Source organism: Neopsephotus bourkii, unplaced genomic scaffold (assembly GCF_033783945.1).
Source record: "Neopsephotus bourkii isolate Nb327-2 ecotype Australia unplaced genomic scaffold, CSIRO-AGI_Nbou_v1 NB_804, whole genome shotgun sequence".
Lineage (NCBI taxonomy): Eukaryota > Metazoa > Chordata > Aves > Psittaciformes > Psittacidae > Neopsephotus > Neopsephotus bourkii.
Genome location: NW_026901300.1, coordinates 1,768,804 through 1,788,218, shown reverse-complemented (window position 1 = coordinate 1,788,218; position 19,415 = coordinate 1,768,804). Strand labels below are relative to the sequence as shown.

Genomic DNA, 19,415 nt, shown 5'->3' with positions numbered 1-19,415 from the left:
TCAGGCTACTTGGATGAGGAGCTGGTACTTCTCGGTATCTGATAATAAAAGCAATGTGGCAGCATGACAATCCTGCTGTAATCTGTCTCCTGCTTCCCTGGCACCTCCTCCTGCCTGGTATGTGCCCTTCGGACTACAGCCCAAGGCTGGGTGTATCCTCGCAGAGCCCAGCTCCATAAAGTCTGTACAGATTTTATTATAGCTGGCAAAATTCAGTGATATAAGTGACTCCCAAAAGAGCAGGGCAGGTTATTACCATTCCTGTGTGGGGCTGAAAGGGACAAGGGAGCACCTGCAGAGGGCTTAGGCACTCTAACTCCCCAAATGCAGAAAAGCAGTTGCTGTTTTTCAAAGACTCTACTGTTACAGTCAGTTTCTGATGTAGCTGTAACCTTGAGAGACACAGATTACACAGAGTTCTGCAGTGGCACACGTGTGCTGAGCTGTGTTTTCCTTAAGGCAACTGCCACCTATGTAGAAAGAGCTAGAAGGCATTTATAAACTTAAGTTTCGAGCTACTGCCACCTCTGAAGAGCTGAGTTATTAGTTCATAAGTGGATGAGCTCACAGGAGGCCTGGCTGCATTGCTTTGGAGTAGTCCCTTCTGGCAGCAACAGTAGGTCATGCAGCAGCACTTCTCACCAGTGATGTTTATAGCTGAGGCTACAGCTGGGATGCCTGAGCACTATGCAAATAATGCTGGAATGCTGCAGGGATGGTTCTTATCTTAAGAGCCACACCAAAACCAAATAAGCTGCTGCAGGAAGGAAAGACAGGATGGTGCTGCTTTAACTTCAACTGGTTGAAAACCAATTCACAGCTTATTCAGTGATAGTGTTTGGTAACACTGCAGGGGGAGTTTGGCTTGCAGTAGGGATAAGTCATCTATTAAAGCAAACATGGAGACTCCCTCAGGGGCCTGAAGTGTTCCAAAGGCTCAGCTCCATGCTCCTAGGGTAGAAAAGGGTGGGAAAGAATAGTGACAGTTACACAGGGGTCAAGTGCACAGAGGCAGTGCTCTAATAAAGCTCACCATTCACCCATACTTTAATAAGTTTTATTAATAAAAGACTAATGCATCACAATCTCACCAAGATGGTTTGGCGGGTTCCGCTATTGCACTGAAGCTTTCCTTATCCTGAAGTAAAGCTGCAGCAGTTACATCTCTTCCAGGAGGCCAAGCTGCCCACCAGTGTGCAGCTGAGCACACCAAGACTATGTTACTCATCCACTGAAGTGGATCTGAGCTGCGAAGTGTTTTACTCCATGAACCAGCTCTGGCCTGTAGGAAGTCAGGATTGTTTCATAGGAATGATTACAGGTAAGTCTAGTATAAGGCATTGGAGATGACTAGGTGGTATAAACCAGAACAGTTGTAGCAGTTCCCCAACATTAAAATGAGTACCTAGAATAACCTCAAAACAAGGAATACAAGTTGTCATGCGCTGTTGTGTCACAGCCCTTGTTTTCCTTGTGCCTTGTAGAGGACAACTCACAGAGGGGCAGCTGTCTTTACAGGAGAGACTATCTGAACAAGGTTTCCTACCTCCCAATGCATGATCTAGTTATGCATTTTATTACAAGTAGAATCATTACACAACAAAGTAATGCATATTGGAAAAATACATTTTTACAATGACTCCAGACAAACATTGCAGATAAAAAACGCCATTGTTCTAAGACTCCCTTTTCTATTTCACAGAGGGTATTAGAATGGTCAGAGTTATCTGTCACTTTTACAAGCTTTGATTTTTCTAGAGACGAGTTTGCTGCAGTACCAATGCTGCTGGTTACAGGAAAAAGAGGACTTGCCTATTAATATTTGATCTACAAAACAATCCAGCCTCAACATCCCATATTGTTACAGGTTAATTTAGAAGCACTATGCAAGAAGTTGTACAAGCCAATGACAGTCATTAAGGCATCTGTCAGCTTTTAGCCAGCAGCTTGCTCTGCTGTGTTAGTACCTTCAACACCAGCATTCTCACTCCACTTAGTGGTGTGAAACAGTGACTACACCTTTTTCAGATACACTACACTTGAAGCCAGACCAGGTTTTGTGCTTCTGTAAGAGTGCTGGATGACTGCAATCCAAAGGAATCCAGGCTCAGAACAAAAAGCTACAGTATGAACCACCACGACTTCCCGTGCAGCTCTGCTGCAGTGCTCACAGCCTGGTCTGACAGCATCACTTCCTGGGACACAAGTTTGTTTGTCATTCACCCTCTTGTTTAACACTTGGCAGACTCGAGTCCTAAGTTAATACCACTTAAAACCAGCAGGGGTGAAGGGAGGGGGGTTTGGTCACAATTTTACTATGCTACAAAAAGGAAGAGCAGTTCTTTACAGAGTTAGAAATGTGATGACCACTACTGCATTACCAAGTGCCTCTGTTCACATCTGTACCCTGCAGCAGAGCATTGGCAGCAAAACTCCCCTGAAGTATCAAGTGTCAGAGTTCAGACCAATACTAGGCAGAGTACATGAAGGACTGAGCCCCACCAGTTGTGTGCTGGGCTCAGCCTCTTCAGCTGAACTAGAAGAGAACAAACTTGGATTTTGGTTCAAGGTGTGAGCTTTTTCCCTTTAACTGGTAGAAAGCTATTTAAAGTTGGCTGGAAGGAAACCATCTCAAAGGCACTTTAACATGATCAAATTTGCTGAATTTAGTTCCTTGAAACTCAATGAACACTTCAGGCTGTGTTTTTATAACTAACCCTCTCTTTCAGATTTCATTAAGAAAACTTGTAGTGTTGGCTGCAAACAGCACACAAGGAGCATTAGATGTTGTTTCCCAGATCTCTCTTCGAGTTTCAGGCAGTTACAATTAACAGTCTACTTCAAAAAGAACAACTAGTCAGCCTGAAACCTGCCATTCAGTTAAGCTGAATTTTCAAAACATCTACATTTTTTGTAATTGAAAAAGTTGCTTATTCTGTCAGAACTGAGCTCCCTGTTCCTCTGCTCCTTCCACCAGGGAGTCACTGAAAATGTGATGTTTAAATGGTTCAGGCATTGCATGTTGTGTGGTTTTCCAATGAAGATGAAGTCCTTGGGCTCTACCTCTATCAGTACTGTAAGCACACACTTAGCACTCCACATCACAGAGGCTCCCAACCAAGGAGGAAGTTAGCACATGATCACAGGATACAGTACAGTCAAGACTCACCAAATGCACTTTCTCTCCATCTAGAGACTTGCAACCAGTGATACTCTGAAACATAAGAAAGCAAGAGACTAGAAATTCAATGTCTTCCATCATCTATTTCACTTATAAAACCAAACTGTAGCCTGCAGTTCAGTGCTTCAGACACCATTATTTTTCACCTCATGTCCCTGGAGTATTATTCCAGAGATGAACCACTTGTATCAGTAACAGTGTTAGGGACCAGTTGTGTCACCCAGGGCATTCTGTTGCAACATGACAGCAGCAGACATAAAACAGTGATGCAAATTTCTATTATCATCCATTATTCTTCTCTAGTGTTACAAGAGTGAGATTCCAGTTATAATATGCATATTGGAAGATCAAAGTGCAGATCAAGTGAGACTTGATGTGAAATTCATCGTGCAAATGTCAGCAATTACACCCTCCTCTACCCTTTGCTTGTACAAGTCTGAAGAAAAACCTCAAGCAAATCTTCCATGAAAGCAGCAGTCTGGTTTATCATCCCATCTTACTCCTTAAGACTGATAAGTCACTATTCCAAATAGGGCAGCGTGTCACCAACTTGTCCATATCGTACACTGGAGGAGGTTAACAGTCATCAAATAAACGCACCGTTCATGGAGTAGAGATGAGGAATGCCGAGTTGAGTCTAAACTGGGATAAAAACAGCCTTAAAATGGCATATAGTTTTGTTTAAGTATATGTTTTTCTGACTGAAGCCTTTGCCCAGCAAATCACAACCCTGTCTATCAGCAAATTACTTTCCTGTTTCCTAGGTATTGTGGTGTTGGATTTTTACAGATTCAGCATGTTTAAGAGAGCACAATGAGCCTAGATTAAAATACTGCAGCTTAATCCAAACCCCTGGCACTGCACCACCACTTCAGCATCCTTCCTCCAAGGCCAGAGGCTTAATGCCTCCAAATACACCACTCACCAGCAACCCTGCTAAAAATGGACCCATATTTAGTGTCTAGACGTGCAGCACATTCTACACTGGTAGCATTACTGAGGCTCCTGCAGCAGTTAACTAGGGTCTCCAAGCCAAAGGAAAGTGCTACTTTCCCTCCTAGGAATCATAATGCACTTCAGCATTTATTGCTGTACTGAGAGTTCCACTACTGAACCAGTTTTAGTGTTTCTCCATTTAGCATATGCTTAGTTAGGCCTTGCAGCACACTTATGCGCATTTATACAAGTTTCACAAACTGAAAGGACTAGCAACGTAAATATGAAAGTGCAACAAAGACTTGGACAGTTCTGGCAGGTATGAGCAAGAGGATTCACTGGCTAAAACAATGCTGCACTTCTCTTGAACATGCTAAAGCTAATGAGACATTTACTGAGGAGGTATCAAGCTGTGGATCTGCAATTCTGACTGCTTTGCATCAGATGTTGTAAAGCTTTCTGTTGTAAGGCCACAATTCTTGAGCTATACTTGGAACTACCCCATTTTGAAGAGGTTCTCGAACAGCAGTCGCAACAGCTCAGTCTAGCTTCACAGGAAGTCTTCTCTAGAGAAAGGGAACATTTATCTTTAAGACAAAGCAAAGAAAGATACCTGGTTACCCTGAAACTTAATGCCAACCTCTACTAAGCAGCCCAAAAGCCACAGGACTTAGTAGAGTAGCTCAGTGCAAAGCACCATGTCAAGGAAAGACCTGTTTTATGTCAATTCAAACTTCAGCCTAGCAATGTGAGCTTCCATACCTCACTGCAACTAGAAGAGGGTCTAACTTCTTTTGTCACTTAATTTCAACGTTCCACTCAAATTCCTAGTGAAGTCTATCACAGCCCAATACATTTACAGTCATACAAAGTCATTTATACCAGAATATATCGTATCAGGGTCCTTAATTAGTTCAGTCTAGTGCAGAAGACATGTATAGGCCTCCTCTTCCCTATCCAGAGGGCTTGTAAGCAGAGCTGCTGTCAGGAGCACTGACTGGGAATCCCTTTACTTCCAGAGCATACTAGGAGACTCCTCCCAGAGTGAGGACATCAAAGCAGATGTTGCAAACTCGAACTGGCTTGTTCAGATCAAATTTTATGATAGGAATCTCCTTTGTTGAGCACTTATGGCAGAGCAGGCGTCCACAGTGTCGGCTGTTGATAGAAGAGTGGAGAAAACTAAATTCACCCATAGAGAACACCAGGGTTTTACTGTTTGATATTCTTTAGCAATGACAGTATCACTAGAAAGGATACAGCAGCAATTGAAAAGGCTATATTTTTCTTACCTCTTTTTATATCTCTTATTTAATAATTAAATACTAATGCTAAAACCCCATACTGCTTCTGTACTAGTCACTCACCTAGTACTACTTCAACTGATGCATGTGTAGTTTTCTCTGGAACATTGGCCAGAAAGAAAAAATCTGAGTTTAACAACTGCCTACCCCAGCACATCTTACAGAAGATCAGACTAGTTAAGAAAATGCAATTTGTGTCTACACAAGAGCAACTCATGTCAGCATATTCAATCACTCCCACATTATACACAGCACCGCTATCCTAAACTGGCAGTAGGTGCTCAGATCTCTCAGATCAAGTCAGCCCCACTACTGTAACAGTGCCCCAACCCCCCTTTTCTTTTCTTAAGCAATAGCTTAAGCTGGCCTCTGGGGAGACAGGTAACAGTAACTAAGGGCTATAAACCTTGCTCAGCAGCTGAGGGCTAGTTGAGCATGCATCAACTGAAATACAGCTGATTATGCAAATATAACTAAGCCAGTCATCCTACTTCATAGACAGCCCAGGGCTCCTGGAGCTCTCCCACACAGCAGCAAGCTGTGTGCCAGGCTTGCCCCTTGAGCATGGACACTTCTCAACCCCAAGAGAATCCTTATTGCATTAGGTACTTGGTAAGTGAACTGGGAATAAGCATGCTGACACTTGGAAAGCCTCACTAAGGGATATAAAGGATTGACTGTGCATATATAATCCTTTAGTCATAAACTGTTGACCAAGTCTGGGACTAAGTCTGGATCCTGAAACACATGAAGTCCTCTCTGAGGAGAAGTTTAGAGCTAAGGGGGTCCTCTCAACTTCGTATTTAAAACAAATAAGGTACTGTTTTAGTCAGATTACAAGTAACTATCTAGGACAGGATGGAACGTTTCAGCTGGATTACTGGTGATACACCTACATTAACATGAAGGTTTCCTAAACCACCAGAAGGAACCAGCCTAGCTACATCTGGAAGAGGAATCAGTTTCCTTGTAAGCACAGCAAGATGTGTCACATTACCAGTGATGCTTTCTTGTTGTGACTCCAAATTTGGCAGTGCATTCATAGCAGTTGGAGCCATCACACCAGGGAGGTTCTTTTGTCAGCATATCTGTCAGAGGTAAAGGTAAAGGGGCTCAGACACCTTGAGTACACTGTATTGTTAAGGAGGCTTCTTGCAGTTTTTGGTTGGATCCATATAATTCATTTAACTACTCCTGTAGTAGCTGCAGTCTTGGTTGTAGACAAATGTATACCTGCTTTCAACACTGCATTACCTATAACTATACAGCACAAGTTCAAAAGCAGAATCTAGGTTTTGGGCTACACTAGCTACGACACCAGCCAGGAGTCTCCATGTCTATCTATCCTTTCAGAAAAAGATAATATTTGACAGGTCTGCATAGTGCAACTTCAGCTGATCATGAGAAAAATTACTATTTCTACCCCCCATTTAAAGTAGCAGAATATTCAGAAGTCCACCCCCTCTGGAATTACTGTCACCTAAGACAAATATTCTGAGTTCCTTCCTCCTCTATAGTACCTCAGAAGCACAAGGTGAAAGCACTTTCCAACTGTAGCAAGTAGTACTTACCCAGCAATCTGAAGAGAAGCTGTTTTGTAGCAACTTGGTAGTTGAAGATATTGACTCCTTGATTATTATTAACTCCAAGACGAGCCCCGGCTCTCACTATTGCACGACACAAGTTAGCATTTCCCTTCATGTAAGCCAATAGGAGCACTGAAAAATAAAAGCCAGACATTGCTAACAGAGCAGTAGGTCTTGTGTTACACTCAGTGTTTATATCTTACTGTATTTAACATATTACTGCCAATCATTCCAGCTTTAAGAGTGACATACCATGCATAAAACTTGAGTGACTTTGAAGTTTAACAGCCACTGTATCTCACCCACCTGTGTTTCCTTCAGCATCAGGTTTGTCCAGAGGGTATTCTGGCATGCATTCCAAGAAAAGGTCACAAATGGCTGCTGCATTATCTTTCCCATATTGTCCCAAAATATGCATCGGTGACTGGCCTCTGGGGAAAAGAGTTGGTTATCCTTAAGTTCTGTTTACTACTACAATTACTTATCCACTCTCTTTGCCTTCGAGTTTGGTTCAGACTTAAACATGGCTATACTTAAGTAGCTTAGTGCATCATACACAACCACCTGCTTTAGCTTCCTTTTCTTGGTATACATCATTTCCTCACAGTTTATACACAGCACACTCTGCACACTTTATTGTAACATCAGTGTAGAAACGCTATAATCCAAGCCAAATACTTGGGGTTTTTTATCGAGTCATACGAGAACATATTTTAAACCAGACTGTAGTCCTTTTAGTCTGTTAAGCCTATACTGATTACCTGATATTAAAGGCTTCTGCATCTACATTGCACTCTGTGAGCAAGACACGGATATTGTTTAGCCGGCCATGCATCACTGCCAGATGAAGAGCTGAAAAGTAAAAGAGAAGCTTCAAGAATCTGAAGTAGTTCATGTCAGCAGTAATCACACCTGATAAAATTAAGCACTCCCCTTCTACTTCCCCCACCTTCCCTCTCCAAAGCTTCTTCCACCAGCTTTGATTTCTTGGGACTTCCATCCCTTTTCACCTTTGATAAGTGAGCCCATTCAGTGGGCAATCTCTACCACTAGGAGACATCACGAACAGACCTACTGAACTGTTTACAACTACTTGTAGAACTTTAAGAGTTTACCATTATTTCCATTTTCATCTACAGCTGCAAAGTCTACTCCATTCTCCAGAAGGACTGAACAAATTGTGGGCAAATCCTGCTGGGCTGCTAAGTGAAGAGCAGTCTGCCGGTGCTTAGTCAGTTCATTCACCTGGGCACCTGCAAGCAGCTGTCGAGATGCAAGAAGGAATATGTTCAAAGATGTTTTCTGGGCTATTAGCCAACAGTTTTTTCTGTGAATGAAGCACACACGACTCCACTGTGCAGAGATACTTCTAGGCCTCCAGCATACATAAATGCTATCATTAGTCAGCTGCTGCAGCTTGAGTTCATGTTCGAATCTGCAGAAAGCACAAGGTAAGGGCTCCTCCTTCGAAGTGAGCCATGCTACCTAGTGACTGCTGCAAGTCAAACATGCTCATATGAAGGCTACTGATGTAGCTCAGCTAACAGCACATGCTGAGGGAACTTTCTGCAAGTCAGTTGTGTTTCAGGAAGAGTGGTGTCACCTTCAGCTGACTTCTCCAGCCTACAGGGAACACACGTTAAGGCAGAATGTGCATTTTTAAGTTGAGGAAAAGTGACTCTGATACATACCAGATTACGCACAATGATCTCTGAGCCAGCTTGTACAGCCAGGTGGAGAGGTGTTAGTTTGGAGGCATCCTGGACCCGAGAGTTTACATTAGCCTGTACACTTATGAGGAACAGCACACTCTCAATGTCTGAGTTCTGAACAGCTACATGTAGGAAATTCCGACCTTTGTTATCAACCTGTGGCAGAAAGGGTACATGAAATGAAAACCATTCTACTGTAGAACAGTAAATCATTATGTAGTAGGACCTATTTTCACTAAGATGCTTACTCTCTCAACTTGAGGTGAGCTGTAGTCTTGTTCCTTCCACTCCTTGATATTAGAGACTTGATAGATGTGATAGTAAATTATATCTAAAACTGCCCGCTTTAGTCTGCTTCAGACTACCTTATTCCTGCTTTGTAACCCTGTAATTTCCTGACCACACATTGGAGAGTTATGACAGGCAGAAAGTTAACAGCTGCTGGAGTTAAGTACTGAGCAGCAGTTAATGGTAAAACTCAGTTACATGAAGCAAACTTGAGTCAATCTGGAAGTAAACACTGGAGAAGGAAGCAACCTGCAATCCTGTCACACTGATGCAGTATATTCCTTTTTTATTTTCACACCAAGTGCATATTGATCGTTTCTGCCTCGAAGCTGATGTTAAAGCGTATTTGAGACTGACTGTATTTGTAACCATGTTTTAGATCTATTACTCACTAAGTGTGAGTGCTCACTAAACACTCAAATACTTTACTAGTAATTAAACTTACACAGGATAGGAAGAAACTCCTGAACAGCTGCCTGAAGTGTCACACCAGAAGCCTGAAGATACAGTTGGATTTTTTTATAACTCAGCATGAGATCTATTACTGAATTGTTTTAGGTCAGGGTTTCCATTCTGAACTGCTTCAGGAGAGCTAGGTAGTAGATCATTTTTGAACTAGTCGAGCACAAGAGTAAGGTTAGAACTTTCTCCTTAAATACATATATGCCTGTTCCTCGATTTAGTACTGAGGATATAAGGTTTGATGAGACACTATCACTTGATGTTCTTGCTCACACATAGCACATACACCCCTACAGTTCCCTAATAAATCCTGCTACAGAAAACTAGCATCTGGCAAATGTCATTCCATGTGAAGCCACTAAAGCATAAAGCAGAATTTGCTTGTAGAACTCTTGTCACCACAAAATAGTGCAGTAATTCCACTACCATGCTTTGAATGCTCCCAGCTTACCTGTTCAGCAGCTCCTGGCTCCCTCTTCAAAATTGCTTCAGCTGCTTTGTTGTTTTTACATGTCATAGCACAAGCAAAGGGGGTCATTCCTTGCCTGTCACGGACATTTAGCTTAATATCTGGATGTGAAATCATAAGCTGAATGATAACATTGTGCTGGTTGCTAATGGCAACATGGATTGGAGTTCTTCCTTCTGCATCCTAGAAGGAAACCAAGAAGTTTGTTATATAGAGATTGAGTAATACACAAGTCCTTTCCTCAACTTCAGTTTTAGCGAACTGATTGGTTCTGCTTTGGGATAGGACACCAAACAGTTGCAGTGGGAGCTCAAATCCACAATATAAGCAAGGCAAATAGTTATCCATTTCTCAAATTGGTTGACCTCAATCCTGTGTTATACAGCCATTTGAGCAGCTCAGAGTAACATGTCCCATGTAGGCAGATATTCTGGGGGCAGAGATATGCATTCACACTTAAGTTAGCAAATCCAAATAACGTGTTGAGTCCTTTGTCTGTCTCAAGCAGCAGTTTACAGCCATGGCTGCTTTGCAACTGTGTTCTGTCATTCATTTTGATGTCATTTTCAATAGCATCAGAGGACCTACAAGTGTTCTGCATTCATTTATTCTGTTGCTATTTCTCAAGCTTTTGTTTAAGGATTACTGTGTAATCAAAGATGAAGCACAGCTCATTATGTATCACCTCAGTTCACTCAGTAACAGCAGACACTTCTCAAACATACTGACAAAGTAGAGTATTATTCTGAGGTTTTACACTGTAGCTGCTCTAATGATTAACCGCAGTAAAATACAGCCCTGCTTCTGCCTTTAATTCACCCTTGGGACAGAGGAGTTCATTCCAATCACTGTATCAGAAAGCTGATACTGCAAGAAGTTTCCTGTATCATTGTCTTCCTTCAGTATAGCTTCTTGAATTAACTCACCATATGGGCAGATAAACACTAGATCTGGTAAAAAGGGACAGGAAAGTACACAGCCAAGAGGAAAGTTTGGTTTTGCTATTATTAGAGGTGAAAAACAAAATTCAAAAGGAATTGTGCACAATTTCTCTACACACCTGAGCATTGACATTGGCACCAAACTCCAAAAGACACTGGATCACCTCTTCTAGTCCCCAGCAGGCTGCCAAGTGCAAGGGTGTCTGTCCATCATGAGCTTCCTCTTCTCCTTCTCCGTTAGGGCCTGGCTTTCTGGGACTATTCACATCACAACCACTAAAACACAATACAGTCAATTTATTACATTGAATACAGATTTAAACTGTTCCCAACAAGGGTCAGAAAAAAGTTTACAAGAATGATGCAGCAACTGCTGACACATTCTACAAACGCACAAGTTCCTGGTTTTAGTTTGACTCTTGTCATCAAGAACATGATGGTAATACAGATAACAAAGTGCATGTAAGATTAGTCATACTTCCGTAAGTGCAATCCACCCACCAAAAGTCCAATGAAGCACATACCTGTTACTGGCTCAAAATAGCATTCAGTTAATTTATTCCAGGAAAATATATACATGCACATTAGAAGGTTTGTATTTTAGAAGGGGGCTGACCTGCGAATAAGAAAGCATGCTATCTGTTCACTGTTTTCGTCAATAGCTCTATGAAGAAGAGTTTGTAAGCAGCCACTTGGTCCTGACCCCCAACAGGTTGAATCACAGCCATGCCTAACCTGGAAGGAGAAGCACAATGAGGCAGTGAAGGGTATTTAATGTCTCAGCAGGCTCCTACTACTTTATGAAGTCCTTGTTTCTGAAACATTATCCCTCAAAGGCAAAATCTGAGATGCCTTATCTATTCTTATGACAGATACGGCCCATTTACTTGCTTTCCTATTCATTCAGCTAAAGTTTTTTCAGGCACTGAATTTCTAGTATTTGTATTCAACTACAGAACTACTTACTCAAGCAATGTGGCACTTCAGTAAGACTTGCTCCACTCCTTTACAAACTATTTACAAGGTTTATAAGTAAGTAGATTCAGTGTTGACTCCATAAGGATTCTTATCCAATACTAGCACAAATGGTCAAGTACAGTTACAAGAAGTATTTCTCAAGTTATTAGCACAGCCTTTAATTAGCTGTCTCTAGCAAACAATAACTGGATATCAGAGATAAAGCTCTCAAGTACCTTCCTAATGAAGGAGACATAAGGATATCTACTTGCATCTTAGATCTCCTGCTGGATCACCTATGCCTGAAAGTAAATAAGTCTTAAAAGCATAGGCCTTTAAAGGCCTTCTTGATGGAACTTTAAGATTCAATAGAAGCCAGCACATCCTCTAAAGCACATATATAAGTGTTCAATATTATTCTGGAAGCTGATCATTACACATCTGCTATGGTACAGACTAATGTTTTTAGTAGATCCTTACTCCTTCCAGGATTCGGAATCCAGATAATTTAATTAATTATTATTATAAATTTAGTATTATTAATTTTATTTAATTACTTTACTTTTACTGCAGTGGCTGCAAGATATTTTGCTGTGCAGACTAGTGCTTATAAAAGATTTCACAAGAAAAAGGAACTTTTGGTGAAGAAAAACTCCTAGAAGTTAGTGATAAAGAACTACTCTGTTCTTTCCATGCACCGAGTTTGGTTTTGCTGGTGCGCCTTTTGTTGCTAGCAAGATGCACAAAGTGAGGCTAAATTAAGTCAAATGACAATCTTACCAGAGTTGATGCAATATCTTCCAGGTTATTCTCTAAGGCAAGCCATAAAGGAGGATTTCCTTTCTCATCTGGCACAGACATGTCTGCTCCCCGGGTACAAATAGCATCAACCACAAGAGGGAGCTGGTTTTTTATAGCTAGCTGCAAGGCAGTCTCTCCATCCTGTGTTCTGCAATAAGAACAGTTTAAGTGTGTTACTACTGCATTACAAAGCAAGGCCTCATATTACAGTAGTTTATTGGCAAAGCCAAGAATTATCTTCTCGTGTGTATTTTTACTGTGTTAAGACCGTAACTCTACAGCCAACCAAACGCACCATGCTAGTTTTTCATCACAGCTATGTAGCTTACCTTCCCTCTCTCCCTTTAGTAACAAGTGACTGATTTCTAAAGTTTGAGAAGCATGCTAGTGTTCCTAGCTCAGAGACACTGTCATTTCTTGAACTGCTGCCATTATTTGATCAGAGTTCCTTCAGAGCAAGCCCACTGCCCCAGAAGCAAACAGCTATGCACAAACACCCAAGCAACAGTCAAGTAACAACTGTTAAAAAGCTGCAGTTAGAACAGCATTATTAGGCAGTTTGTGTCCATGATACCCATCACAGCATAGCTTGCCAAATGTAAAATACAGCCTATCAGTCACGTAAGCAGATAACTGTTAAGGCTAGTATCTTGTCTAGTTAATATTCAGGAGGCAAGTTCTACTGGAATCTTGCTGCTAGAGCTACATCTGATTGATTAGTTTAGATGGTAGAAAACACGCAGTTCCAACAAGCAAGAAAATAGGTGAGGCTAAAGTTCAGTACCTTCTCTCTAGGACTCAGACGTCTACCAGAAGATTCTGTTCTACCTAGTTAACTGACATCTCCCTCTGCAGCCTGAATATGAGGTACTGAGCTACAGAGCTAAACATGTATATAGCTCCCATTTTACATGTGTAATCCCTCAGCCATAACTACTGCCCTAAAAACCCCCTCTCATCAAATGCATAACTATGTGCAAATCACGACTGGAAAACAACTTCAAGCCGTTATATGAAGACAGGCATCACTACCAGCTCCTAAACACATAGCCAGTTAAGATCTTACCTGACATTTATATCTGCCTGATGTTCCAGCAGAAACAGCGCACTCTTGCTGTCTTGTCTCTGTATTGCCATATGTAGTAGAGTCTGTCCATCTGACATTGTGTCATTAATGGATGCCCCAGATCCAAGCAGCTGGGCTGCTATTGTGTGCATGCCTGAAGAATTACAGCTTGTTAGTATTTTCATAGAATCATAGAATTTAGCTCCATAGAGACACTGAAGATTACTTAAACTTCAGTCTTTCAGTTTCCAGTAATACGGCAAGAAACACAATGAACCCATAAGCTAAACCATGAAGCTACCTAACTTGAATATTCATTTATAGACTTACTGAGTACTTTTTGTTTTGCTTGAAGACACAAGATATGGTGTGGTATACAGCAGAGTTTTCCATTAGTTCTGCCAACCTAGTTGTAGTAGAGTTCTCCTTAACACTACCTAGCCTAGTCCTTCCTATCACTTCAGACTTTTGTCCAACAAGCACACCAATTTTAGTATTACCTTTGTAAGCTATTTCCTTGAATATCACTGTACGAGATGTTCAGCTTAGTTCTTCCTCCTTTATCTCAGAAGCAGATAAGGGGAATAGTAGAGAGAAAACTACATTCTTGTTTCCTTTCACTGGAAAGGCTAATGAAATGCCTGGACAGTGAATATGTTTGTTACACATGGATGACATCTAGAACTCCCATACAGAGCAACATCACTAAGCATACTGCCTCATCTCTTAAGTCCAAAGTATGAGAAGTCATCCCCCATACGATGCTGTTTCCAACCCAATAGGACCAGGGTTAAATTGATTCAGTAATGACCGCATCTTTTGACAACATCCTGATACTATTAAAATGTTTTTGCTTGCAGCAAGTAGCACCTAGTTTTCCCTAAACCATTCCCTGCCACATTCCAGACAAGAAAGCATCTTCTGAATCAGTATTTCAAGTTCCATTCCCCTTAAAAACTATAAGCAGCTCACCTTCCAATTCTCAAGTCAGCATTACTATATTAACCAGCACCTAGAACAGTTAACCATGAAAAAGCAATACAGTGATGTGATACAAAAACTACCAGGGAGCTCACAGTGGAACACATTATAGATTCAATATCATCTTGGTTTCAAGGCACATACCTGTCCAAAGAGCCAATCCCAGCACAGTCTGGTCTCTCGAGTCCTTTAAACTAAAGTCAGGAATAATTTGCAAGTTGTTGGTAGCATGAAGAGCATTAGCTACAAAAAAACCCAAAAAACAAAACAAAACAAAAAAAAGCATAAAGAAATTAGATCATTCTTGTACTTGACCTGCAGTTGCACACTGAAAGCTGCAGGAATAACAAGGTCACGTTTTGAAGTAGGCTGTCCCTTTAGCAATCAGTTTGAAGGATCCAAGCAAGATACTTTCAGTTTCCCAAATGTGGTAGGATTCAGATATTGTTGCCACTGCTGCCCAATCCTAATGCTACTACTAAAAAACATTCACATTTCTATTAAGAGGCTTAACCTGCCCCCTTTCTACCTTCATTACCATGTAAAATGCCATATACAAAGCTCTCAGAGTGAATAGTGGAGGCTGCACTGCAAGATGGTGGCAGCATCCCTTCTCAGCTTCCTGGGATGAAACTTTTCCCAGTTCACCTACTCCCTTCTTTACCCCGTTTATGGTAGGAGACAAAGTAGGCCTTGTTTCAGTTGTCAAACTCCCTTCCTGCTGCTAGAAAGGGGAAGCTGCACTAGTTGCATTTAATAAAATGACATCTGCTAGTGTTTCAAAACTCCAGGCTCCACTCTATTATAATATTAGCATTATTCTGTGCAAAAATCCTCTTCCTGAAAGAACTGAGGGAGGCAGAAGTCTTGCCACAGAAATACACTTTTATCTGTTTCTGATTCCAGGACTTACCTGAACCAAATGCAGAGGAGAATTTAGAAAGATTCATGGACAAGTTAATTTTCTAGTCTTAAGAACCAGATGATCCAAGTTTAAGATTATGCTCAGGTAGTCTTATTAATTGCTCTACTTAATGTTTAAAGGAAGACATTCTTTATTAGGAATTTATCAAAAAACAGTTTAGATGCCATCCTGACAAATGATCCACTACAGTCTGAACCAGAAAAAAACCTACCTTTTTGTTCCAGGATGACAGACACCACATCTGGATGATTGTAAGCAATAGCCATGTGAAGGGGAGTTTGCAGATAAACATTCTCTGCTGTTGGAGAAGAGGCATCCTTTTGACCGAGCACTGCTTCTGTTGTCTGAATGTTTGGATTGGCTCCTTGTTGCAGAAGTTCTGCTGTCAGGTTTGCTAGGCCATGCCTACAGGCTGTATGCAGTGGTGTTTCTCCCTTTAATAAACAGGGTTTATTATTTTCAACTAGGTTAACAGCTTGAGACATAAAGAGAAGTAGTTTTCAAACCACTATGAACTGGTGTGAAGAGCTTAAATCCTGGCAGCTGAAGCTCCTTAGGACTTTCAAACAACATGACTTAGCCTATATATAGAACTTTATTACAACAAGCACTGTTAAAAGCAGTTAACAACTAGAGATGCTGCAAGAACAGTGCCAGGAGAATGCAACAGCTGTCTGATCACTACTAAATATCTGAAAACATGCAAAAGGCTCAGCAAGCATTCCAACTTGCTGTAAGCTAGTTAGCATTATGAGATCTCTGCTTAGTTCTGAAGGGAAATCAGGAAGCTCAGACTAGTCTATTAGTTTCTGCTTTTACCCGTTTGTTTTGGTGATTGACTTTTGCTCCATGAGTTGCGAGGAACAGAGAAGCTGCCTCGTTTCCAGCACCAGCTGCCCTCTGAAGCAAGCAGTTTCCTAAAGAAAAACCATAAACACTGTTTGGAGTGCTATTCCAACCACACTTCAATGCTAACAAGTTTATAACACCTTCCCTACTACCACAGAACATCAAATTTGAAGCCAACAAGGAAAATCCTACCTACTAGTAGTCCCCTTGCAATGCTGGCCTGTCACAAGCACTATATTCAGCAATTACATCTTCTGAAACTATAAAGAGGATATTAGGATCTGGCAAGGAGTCCAGATTTTCTGTCAGTTCCTGCATGCCAAGCTCAGCTTCAGACTGTCTGCGTGCCAGCTCTGGGTAAAGCTACTATAACCTACCATTTGTTATGAAGCAAGTACTGCTGAAACCTCACTCAGCTCCTCAGAGTGCAGTTAGCATTAAGCAATTAACTTACAAGCCTTCCACCTACACAGAAATACAAACCTCTGTTTTACCTGTTACTGTGTCTGGAGCATCTGTATTGCTGCCTCGCTGGATCAACCTTGCTGCAAAACTGTTCTCATCAAATGAGGTTCCATTTACAACAGGGGCATCCTCAAAAGGGTTTACAGACTGATCAGACGATACAGTGATATACTGAACTGCAAGCCACAGAGCTGTGCTTCCTTCATGATCCTTCAGCTCCAAGTCTAGTCTAAAAATAAATAAGAATTAATGTTCCCCAATTTATACCTTAAAAAGTGGTTCCTCAGTGCAGCTTAAGTTTCAAGTGTCTGAACAGCTGTACTAGCTTATCTAATACCTCAGTGACAACTTCTGCTTGCCAAGAAGCCTACTGTAGCTCCAGTTACTTCAGACAGTTTGTGACAACTCTGAAACAAGCCAGACACCTTATAGTAACTACCACATTTAAGCTCATTGCTCCTAGGAGAAGCGTGGCCCTGGTACATTTGGGCTCCTGTAAATCCTCTCACGTTTGAGTGAACTGTGTACAACAACTGCAAATTCAATTACAAAGAAACTGAATAAAATGTATATGCTTCATCACCCTAAGAAGTCACCTGTATTAGCTTTAAGCAGAACCCAAGTTGAACTCGAGAACATATTCACACATTTTAAGAGTCTTATCACTCCTTTTAAATCCACTACAAATGAAGTTATTGCTAAATTATTTCACCAATCTCTCTTTGAAGCAGAGATGCAGTTGCTTCTTCTTTACAGTAGGGCACACACTTACTCGGCATCAGGCATCTTATTACATAAAGCCTTTCCACTTTCACATCCCAAGCTTATTGTTAGCCTTATTGTATGGCAAAAAGGCACAGAAGAGCTATTAAACCAGTCTGCGTATCTTCACTGTATTTTACATTTAAGTGAGACTTACTGCTTGCACTGGAGAAGCTGACTGAATACAGGTTCATTCCTGACCACAATTGACACATGTAATGGGGCCCTGTAATTGGAGCAAAGTGCAGTTACATTAGTACTAAGTAAGACACTAAGATTTTGTCCATGGTCACCAACATGCCCCTACACATTTATGGGGTTAACTTTTGTCTCTGCTTTCAGAAGGGCACAAGCACATCTTGAAAGGAAGAGCAACCTACCCTTTTAGTGGATATAATTCCAATTAATTTAGTAGAAGCAACTCTTTAATGTAAGAGCTAACCTTCAAGGAAAAGCAGAAGAGCTTGGCCTATCAGAATTGAGATACTAGAAGTGAGATATACTATGCAGAATTGAGATATATTCTAAGTACAGGAGACAGTGTATTGGCCTAAGTACAAGTTTTATGTACTCTTTGCCAGCCCAACCTGACCCGTAAAGCAGTTTACAGGCCCAGCACTCCAGATAAACATGCTGCAGAAACTAGCTCTTTAATATCTTTTCAGTTTCACTGACAGCTTCAGAGAGAAGTACTTTACAGAAATACTACTTGTCATATCAGTTAGCTTGCTTTACTGTTCAGTAATTCAATAAGGGCAAAGTAATTGTGTGCCACATGTTCTAACACAATCAACTCATCCTAGCTTTCTGTTGCTGGCTACATTTAATTGGTCATGACAGGGTACCATGCAGTCTGCACAGCTTTCTGCTTTCAGTGCTACCCACAGGTCTCAAACTGTATTAACAAATTGACCTTTCCTGCTTCTAGTATCCCCTGTGCTTTGCTGGCAGACCTGAGCAAGTCCTTAGCAGGCTGTATCTAATCACTACAGTGTGATCTGTTAAACTGGTAGCAGACTTCACCCAGTATTTACCTTCCTTTGCTGTCTTGCATATTTGGATTGGCTCCTGCCTGCAGCAGGGACTCTGCTATCTGTGCCATCTCTGCCATGACATCTGGCAAATGCTTCTTGGGGCTGTACGAGGCAACAAGGTGCAGAGGAGTCTCCTGGTCTCCCAGTGTAGCAGCATTCACACGGGCACCATTTTTAATGAGAAAGTTTGCAGCAAATTTATCACCTTTTGTGAAACAAAATAAGGTTATTTATGGATACATACTTCATATACCCCCTCTACAAGTGCAGCAAATGGATACATGTCATTTCCCTTCATAACATACAGTTATTTCAATACAAGTGTCTGCTCTTAGAATGCCTTAGCAATAGGTAACTTCAAGAGCACTTCCCTGCAAAGTCAGGGCTAAAATATTTCAAAACAACCCCCTGGAAAAAGTGGTCTGCCCAGAGGTTACACATGATTAAAGTTCACACACCAGTTTACTTGTTACAGTGAACTGAGTTTGCTAGTCCCTCTACCACAATAAATCCATTGCTTTAATGCACAGCTGGACTAACTGTGAGACTAAACATACAAGTAGCTTTTGATCAAAAGTTACTATTCCAGGGCACCAGTCGTAAGTGTGTAGTTGAAGTTAGTCATCATCTGCTCAGTCTTGCTACAAAAACAAGCAATAACACAGCCTTTGCTCCTGAGAGTTTGCCCCATTATAT

General features: G+C 41.3%; 1 protein-coding gene across 2 annotated transcripts in view; it reads right to left on the bottom strand.

The window, feature by feature from the left end:
• Positions 1-1,043: 1,043 nt before the first annotated feature.
• Positions 1,044-19,415, bottom strand: part of ANKFY1 (ankyrin repeat and FYVE domain containing 1) — a 32,621-nt gene continuing 14,249 nt past the window's right edge. For both annotated transcript variants that reach the window (XM_061355474.1, XM_061355475.1), the window contains exons 8-25: positions 18,720-18,924; positions 17,843-17,911; positions 16,953-17,152; positions 16,429-16,526; positions 15,821-16,043; positions 14,829-14,927; positions 13,704-13,857; positions 12,617-12,785; positions 11,496-11,614; positions 10,999-11,155; positions 9,921-10,121; positions 8,699-8,875; positions 8,123-8,270; positions 7,769-7,859; positions 7,314-7,438; positions 6,993-7,139; positions 6,419-6,509; positions 1,044-5,275 (exon numbers count right to left, since the gene is read on the bottom strand). In XM_061355474.1, the coding sequence (XP_061211458.1) occupies positions 5,143-5,275; positions 6,419-6,509; positions 6,993-7,139; positions 7,314-7,438; positions 7,769-7,859; positions 8,123-8,270; positions 8,699-8,875; positions 9,921-10,121; positions 10,999-11,155; positions 11,496-11,614; positions 12,617-12,785; positions 13,704-13,857; positions 14,829-14,927; positions 15,821-16,043; positions 16,429-16,526; positions 16,953-17,152; positions 17,843-17,911; positions 18,720-18,924 (2,606 nt within the window). In that variant the 3' untranslated portion in view covers positions 1,044-5,142. The remainder of the gene's footprint in view (positions 5,276-6,418; positions 6,510-6,992; positions 7,140-7,313; positions 7,439-7,768; positions 7,860-8,122; positions 8,271-8,698; positions 8,876-9,920; positions 10,122-10,998; positions 11,156-11,495; positions 11,615-12,616; positions 12,786-13,703; positions 13,858-14,828; positions 14,928-15,820; positions 16,044-16,428; positions 16,527-16,952; positions 17,153-17,842; positions 17,912-18,719; positions 18,925-19,415) is intronic.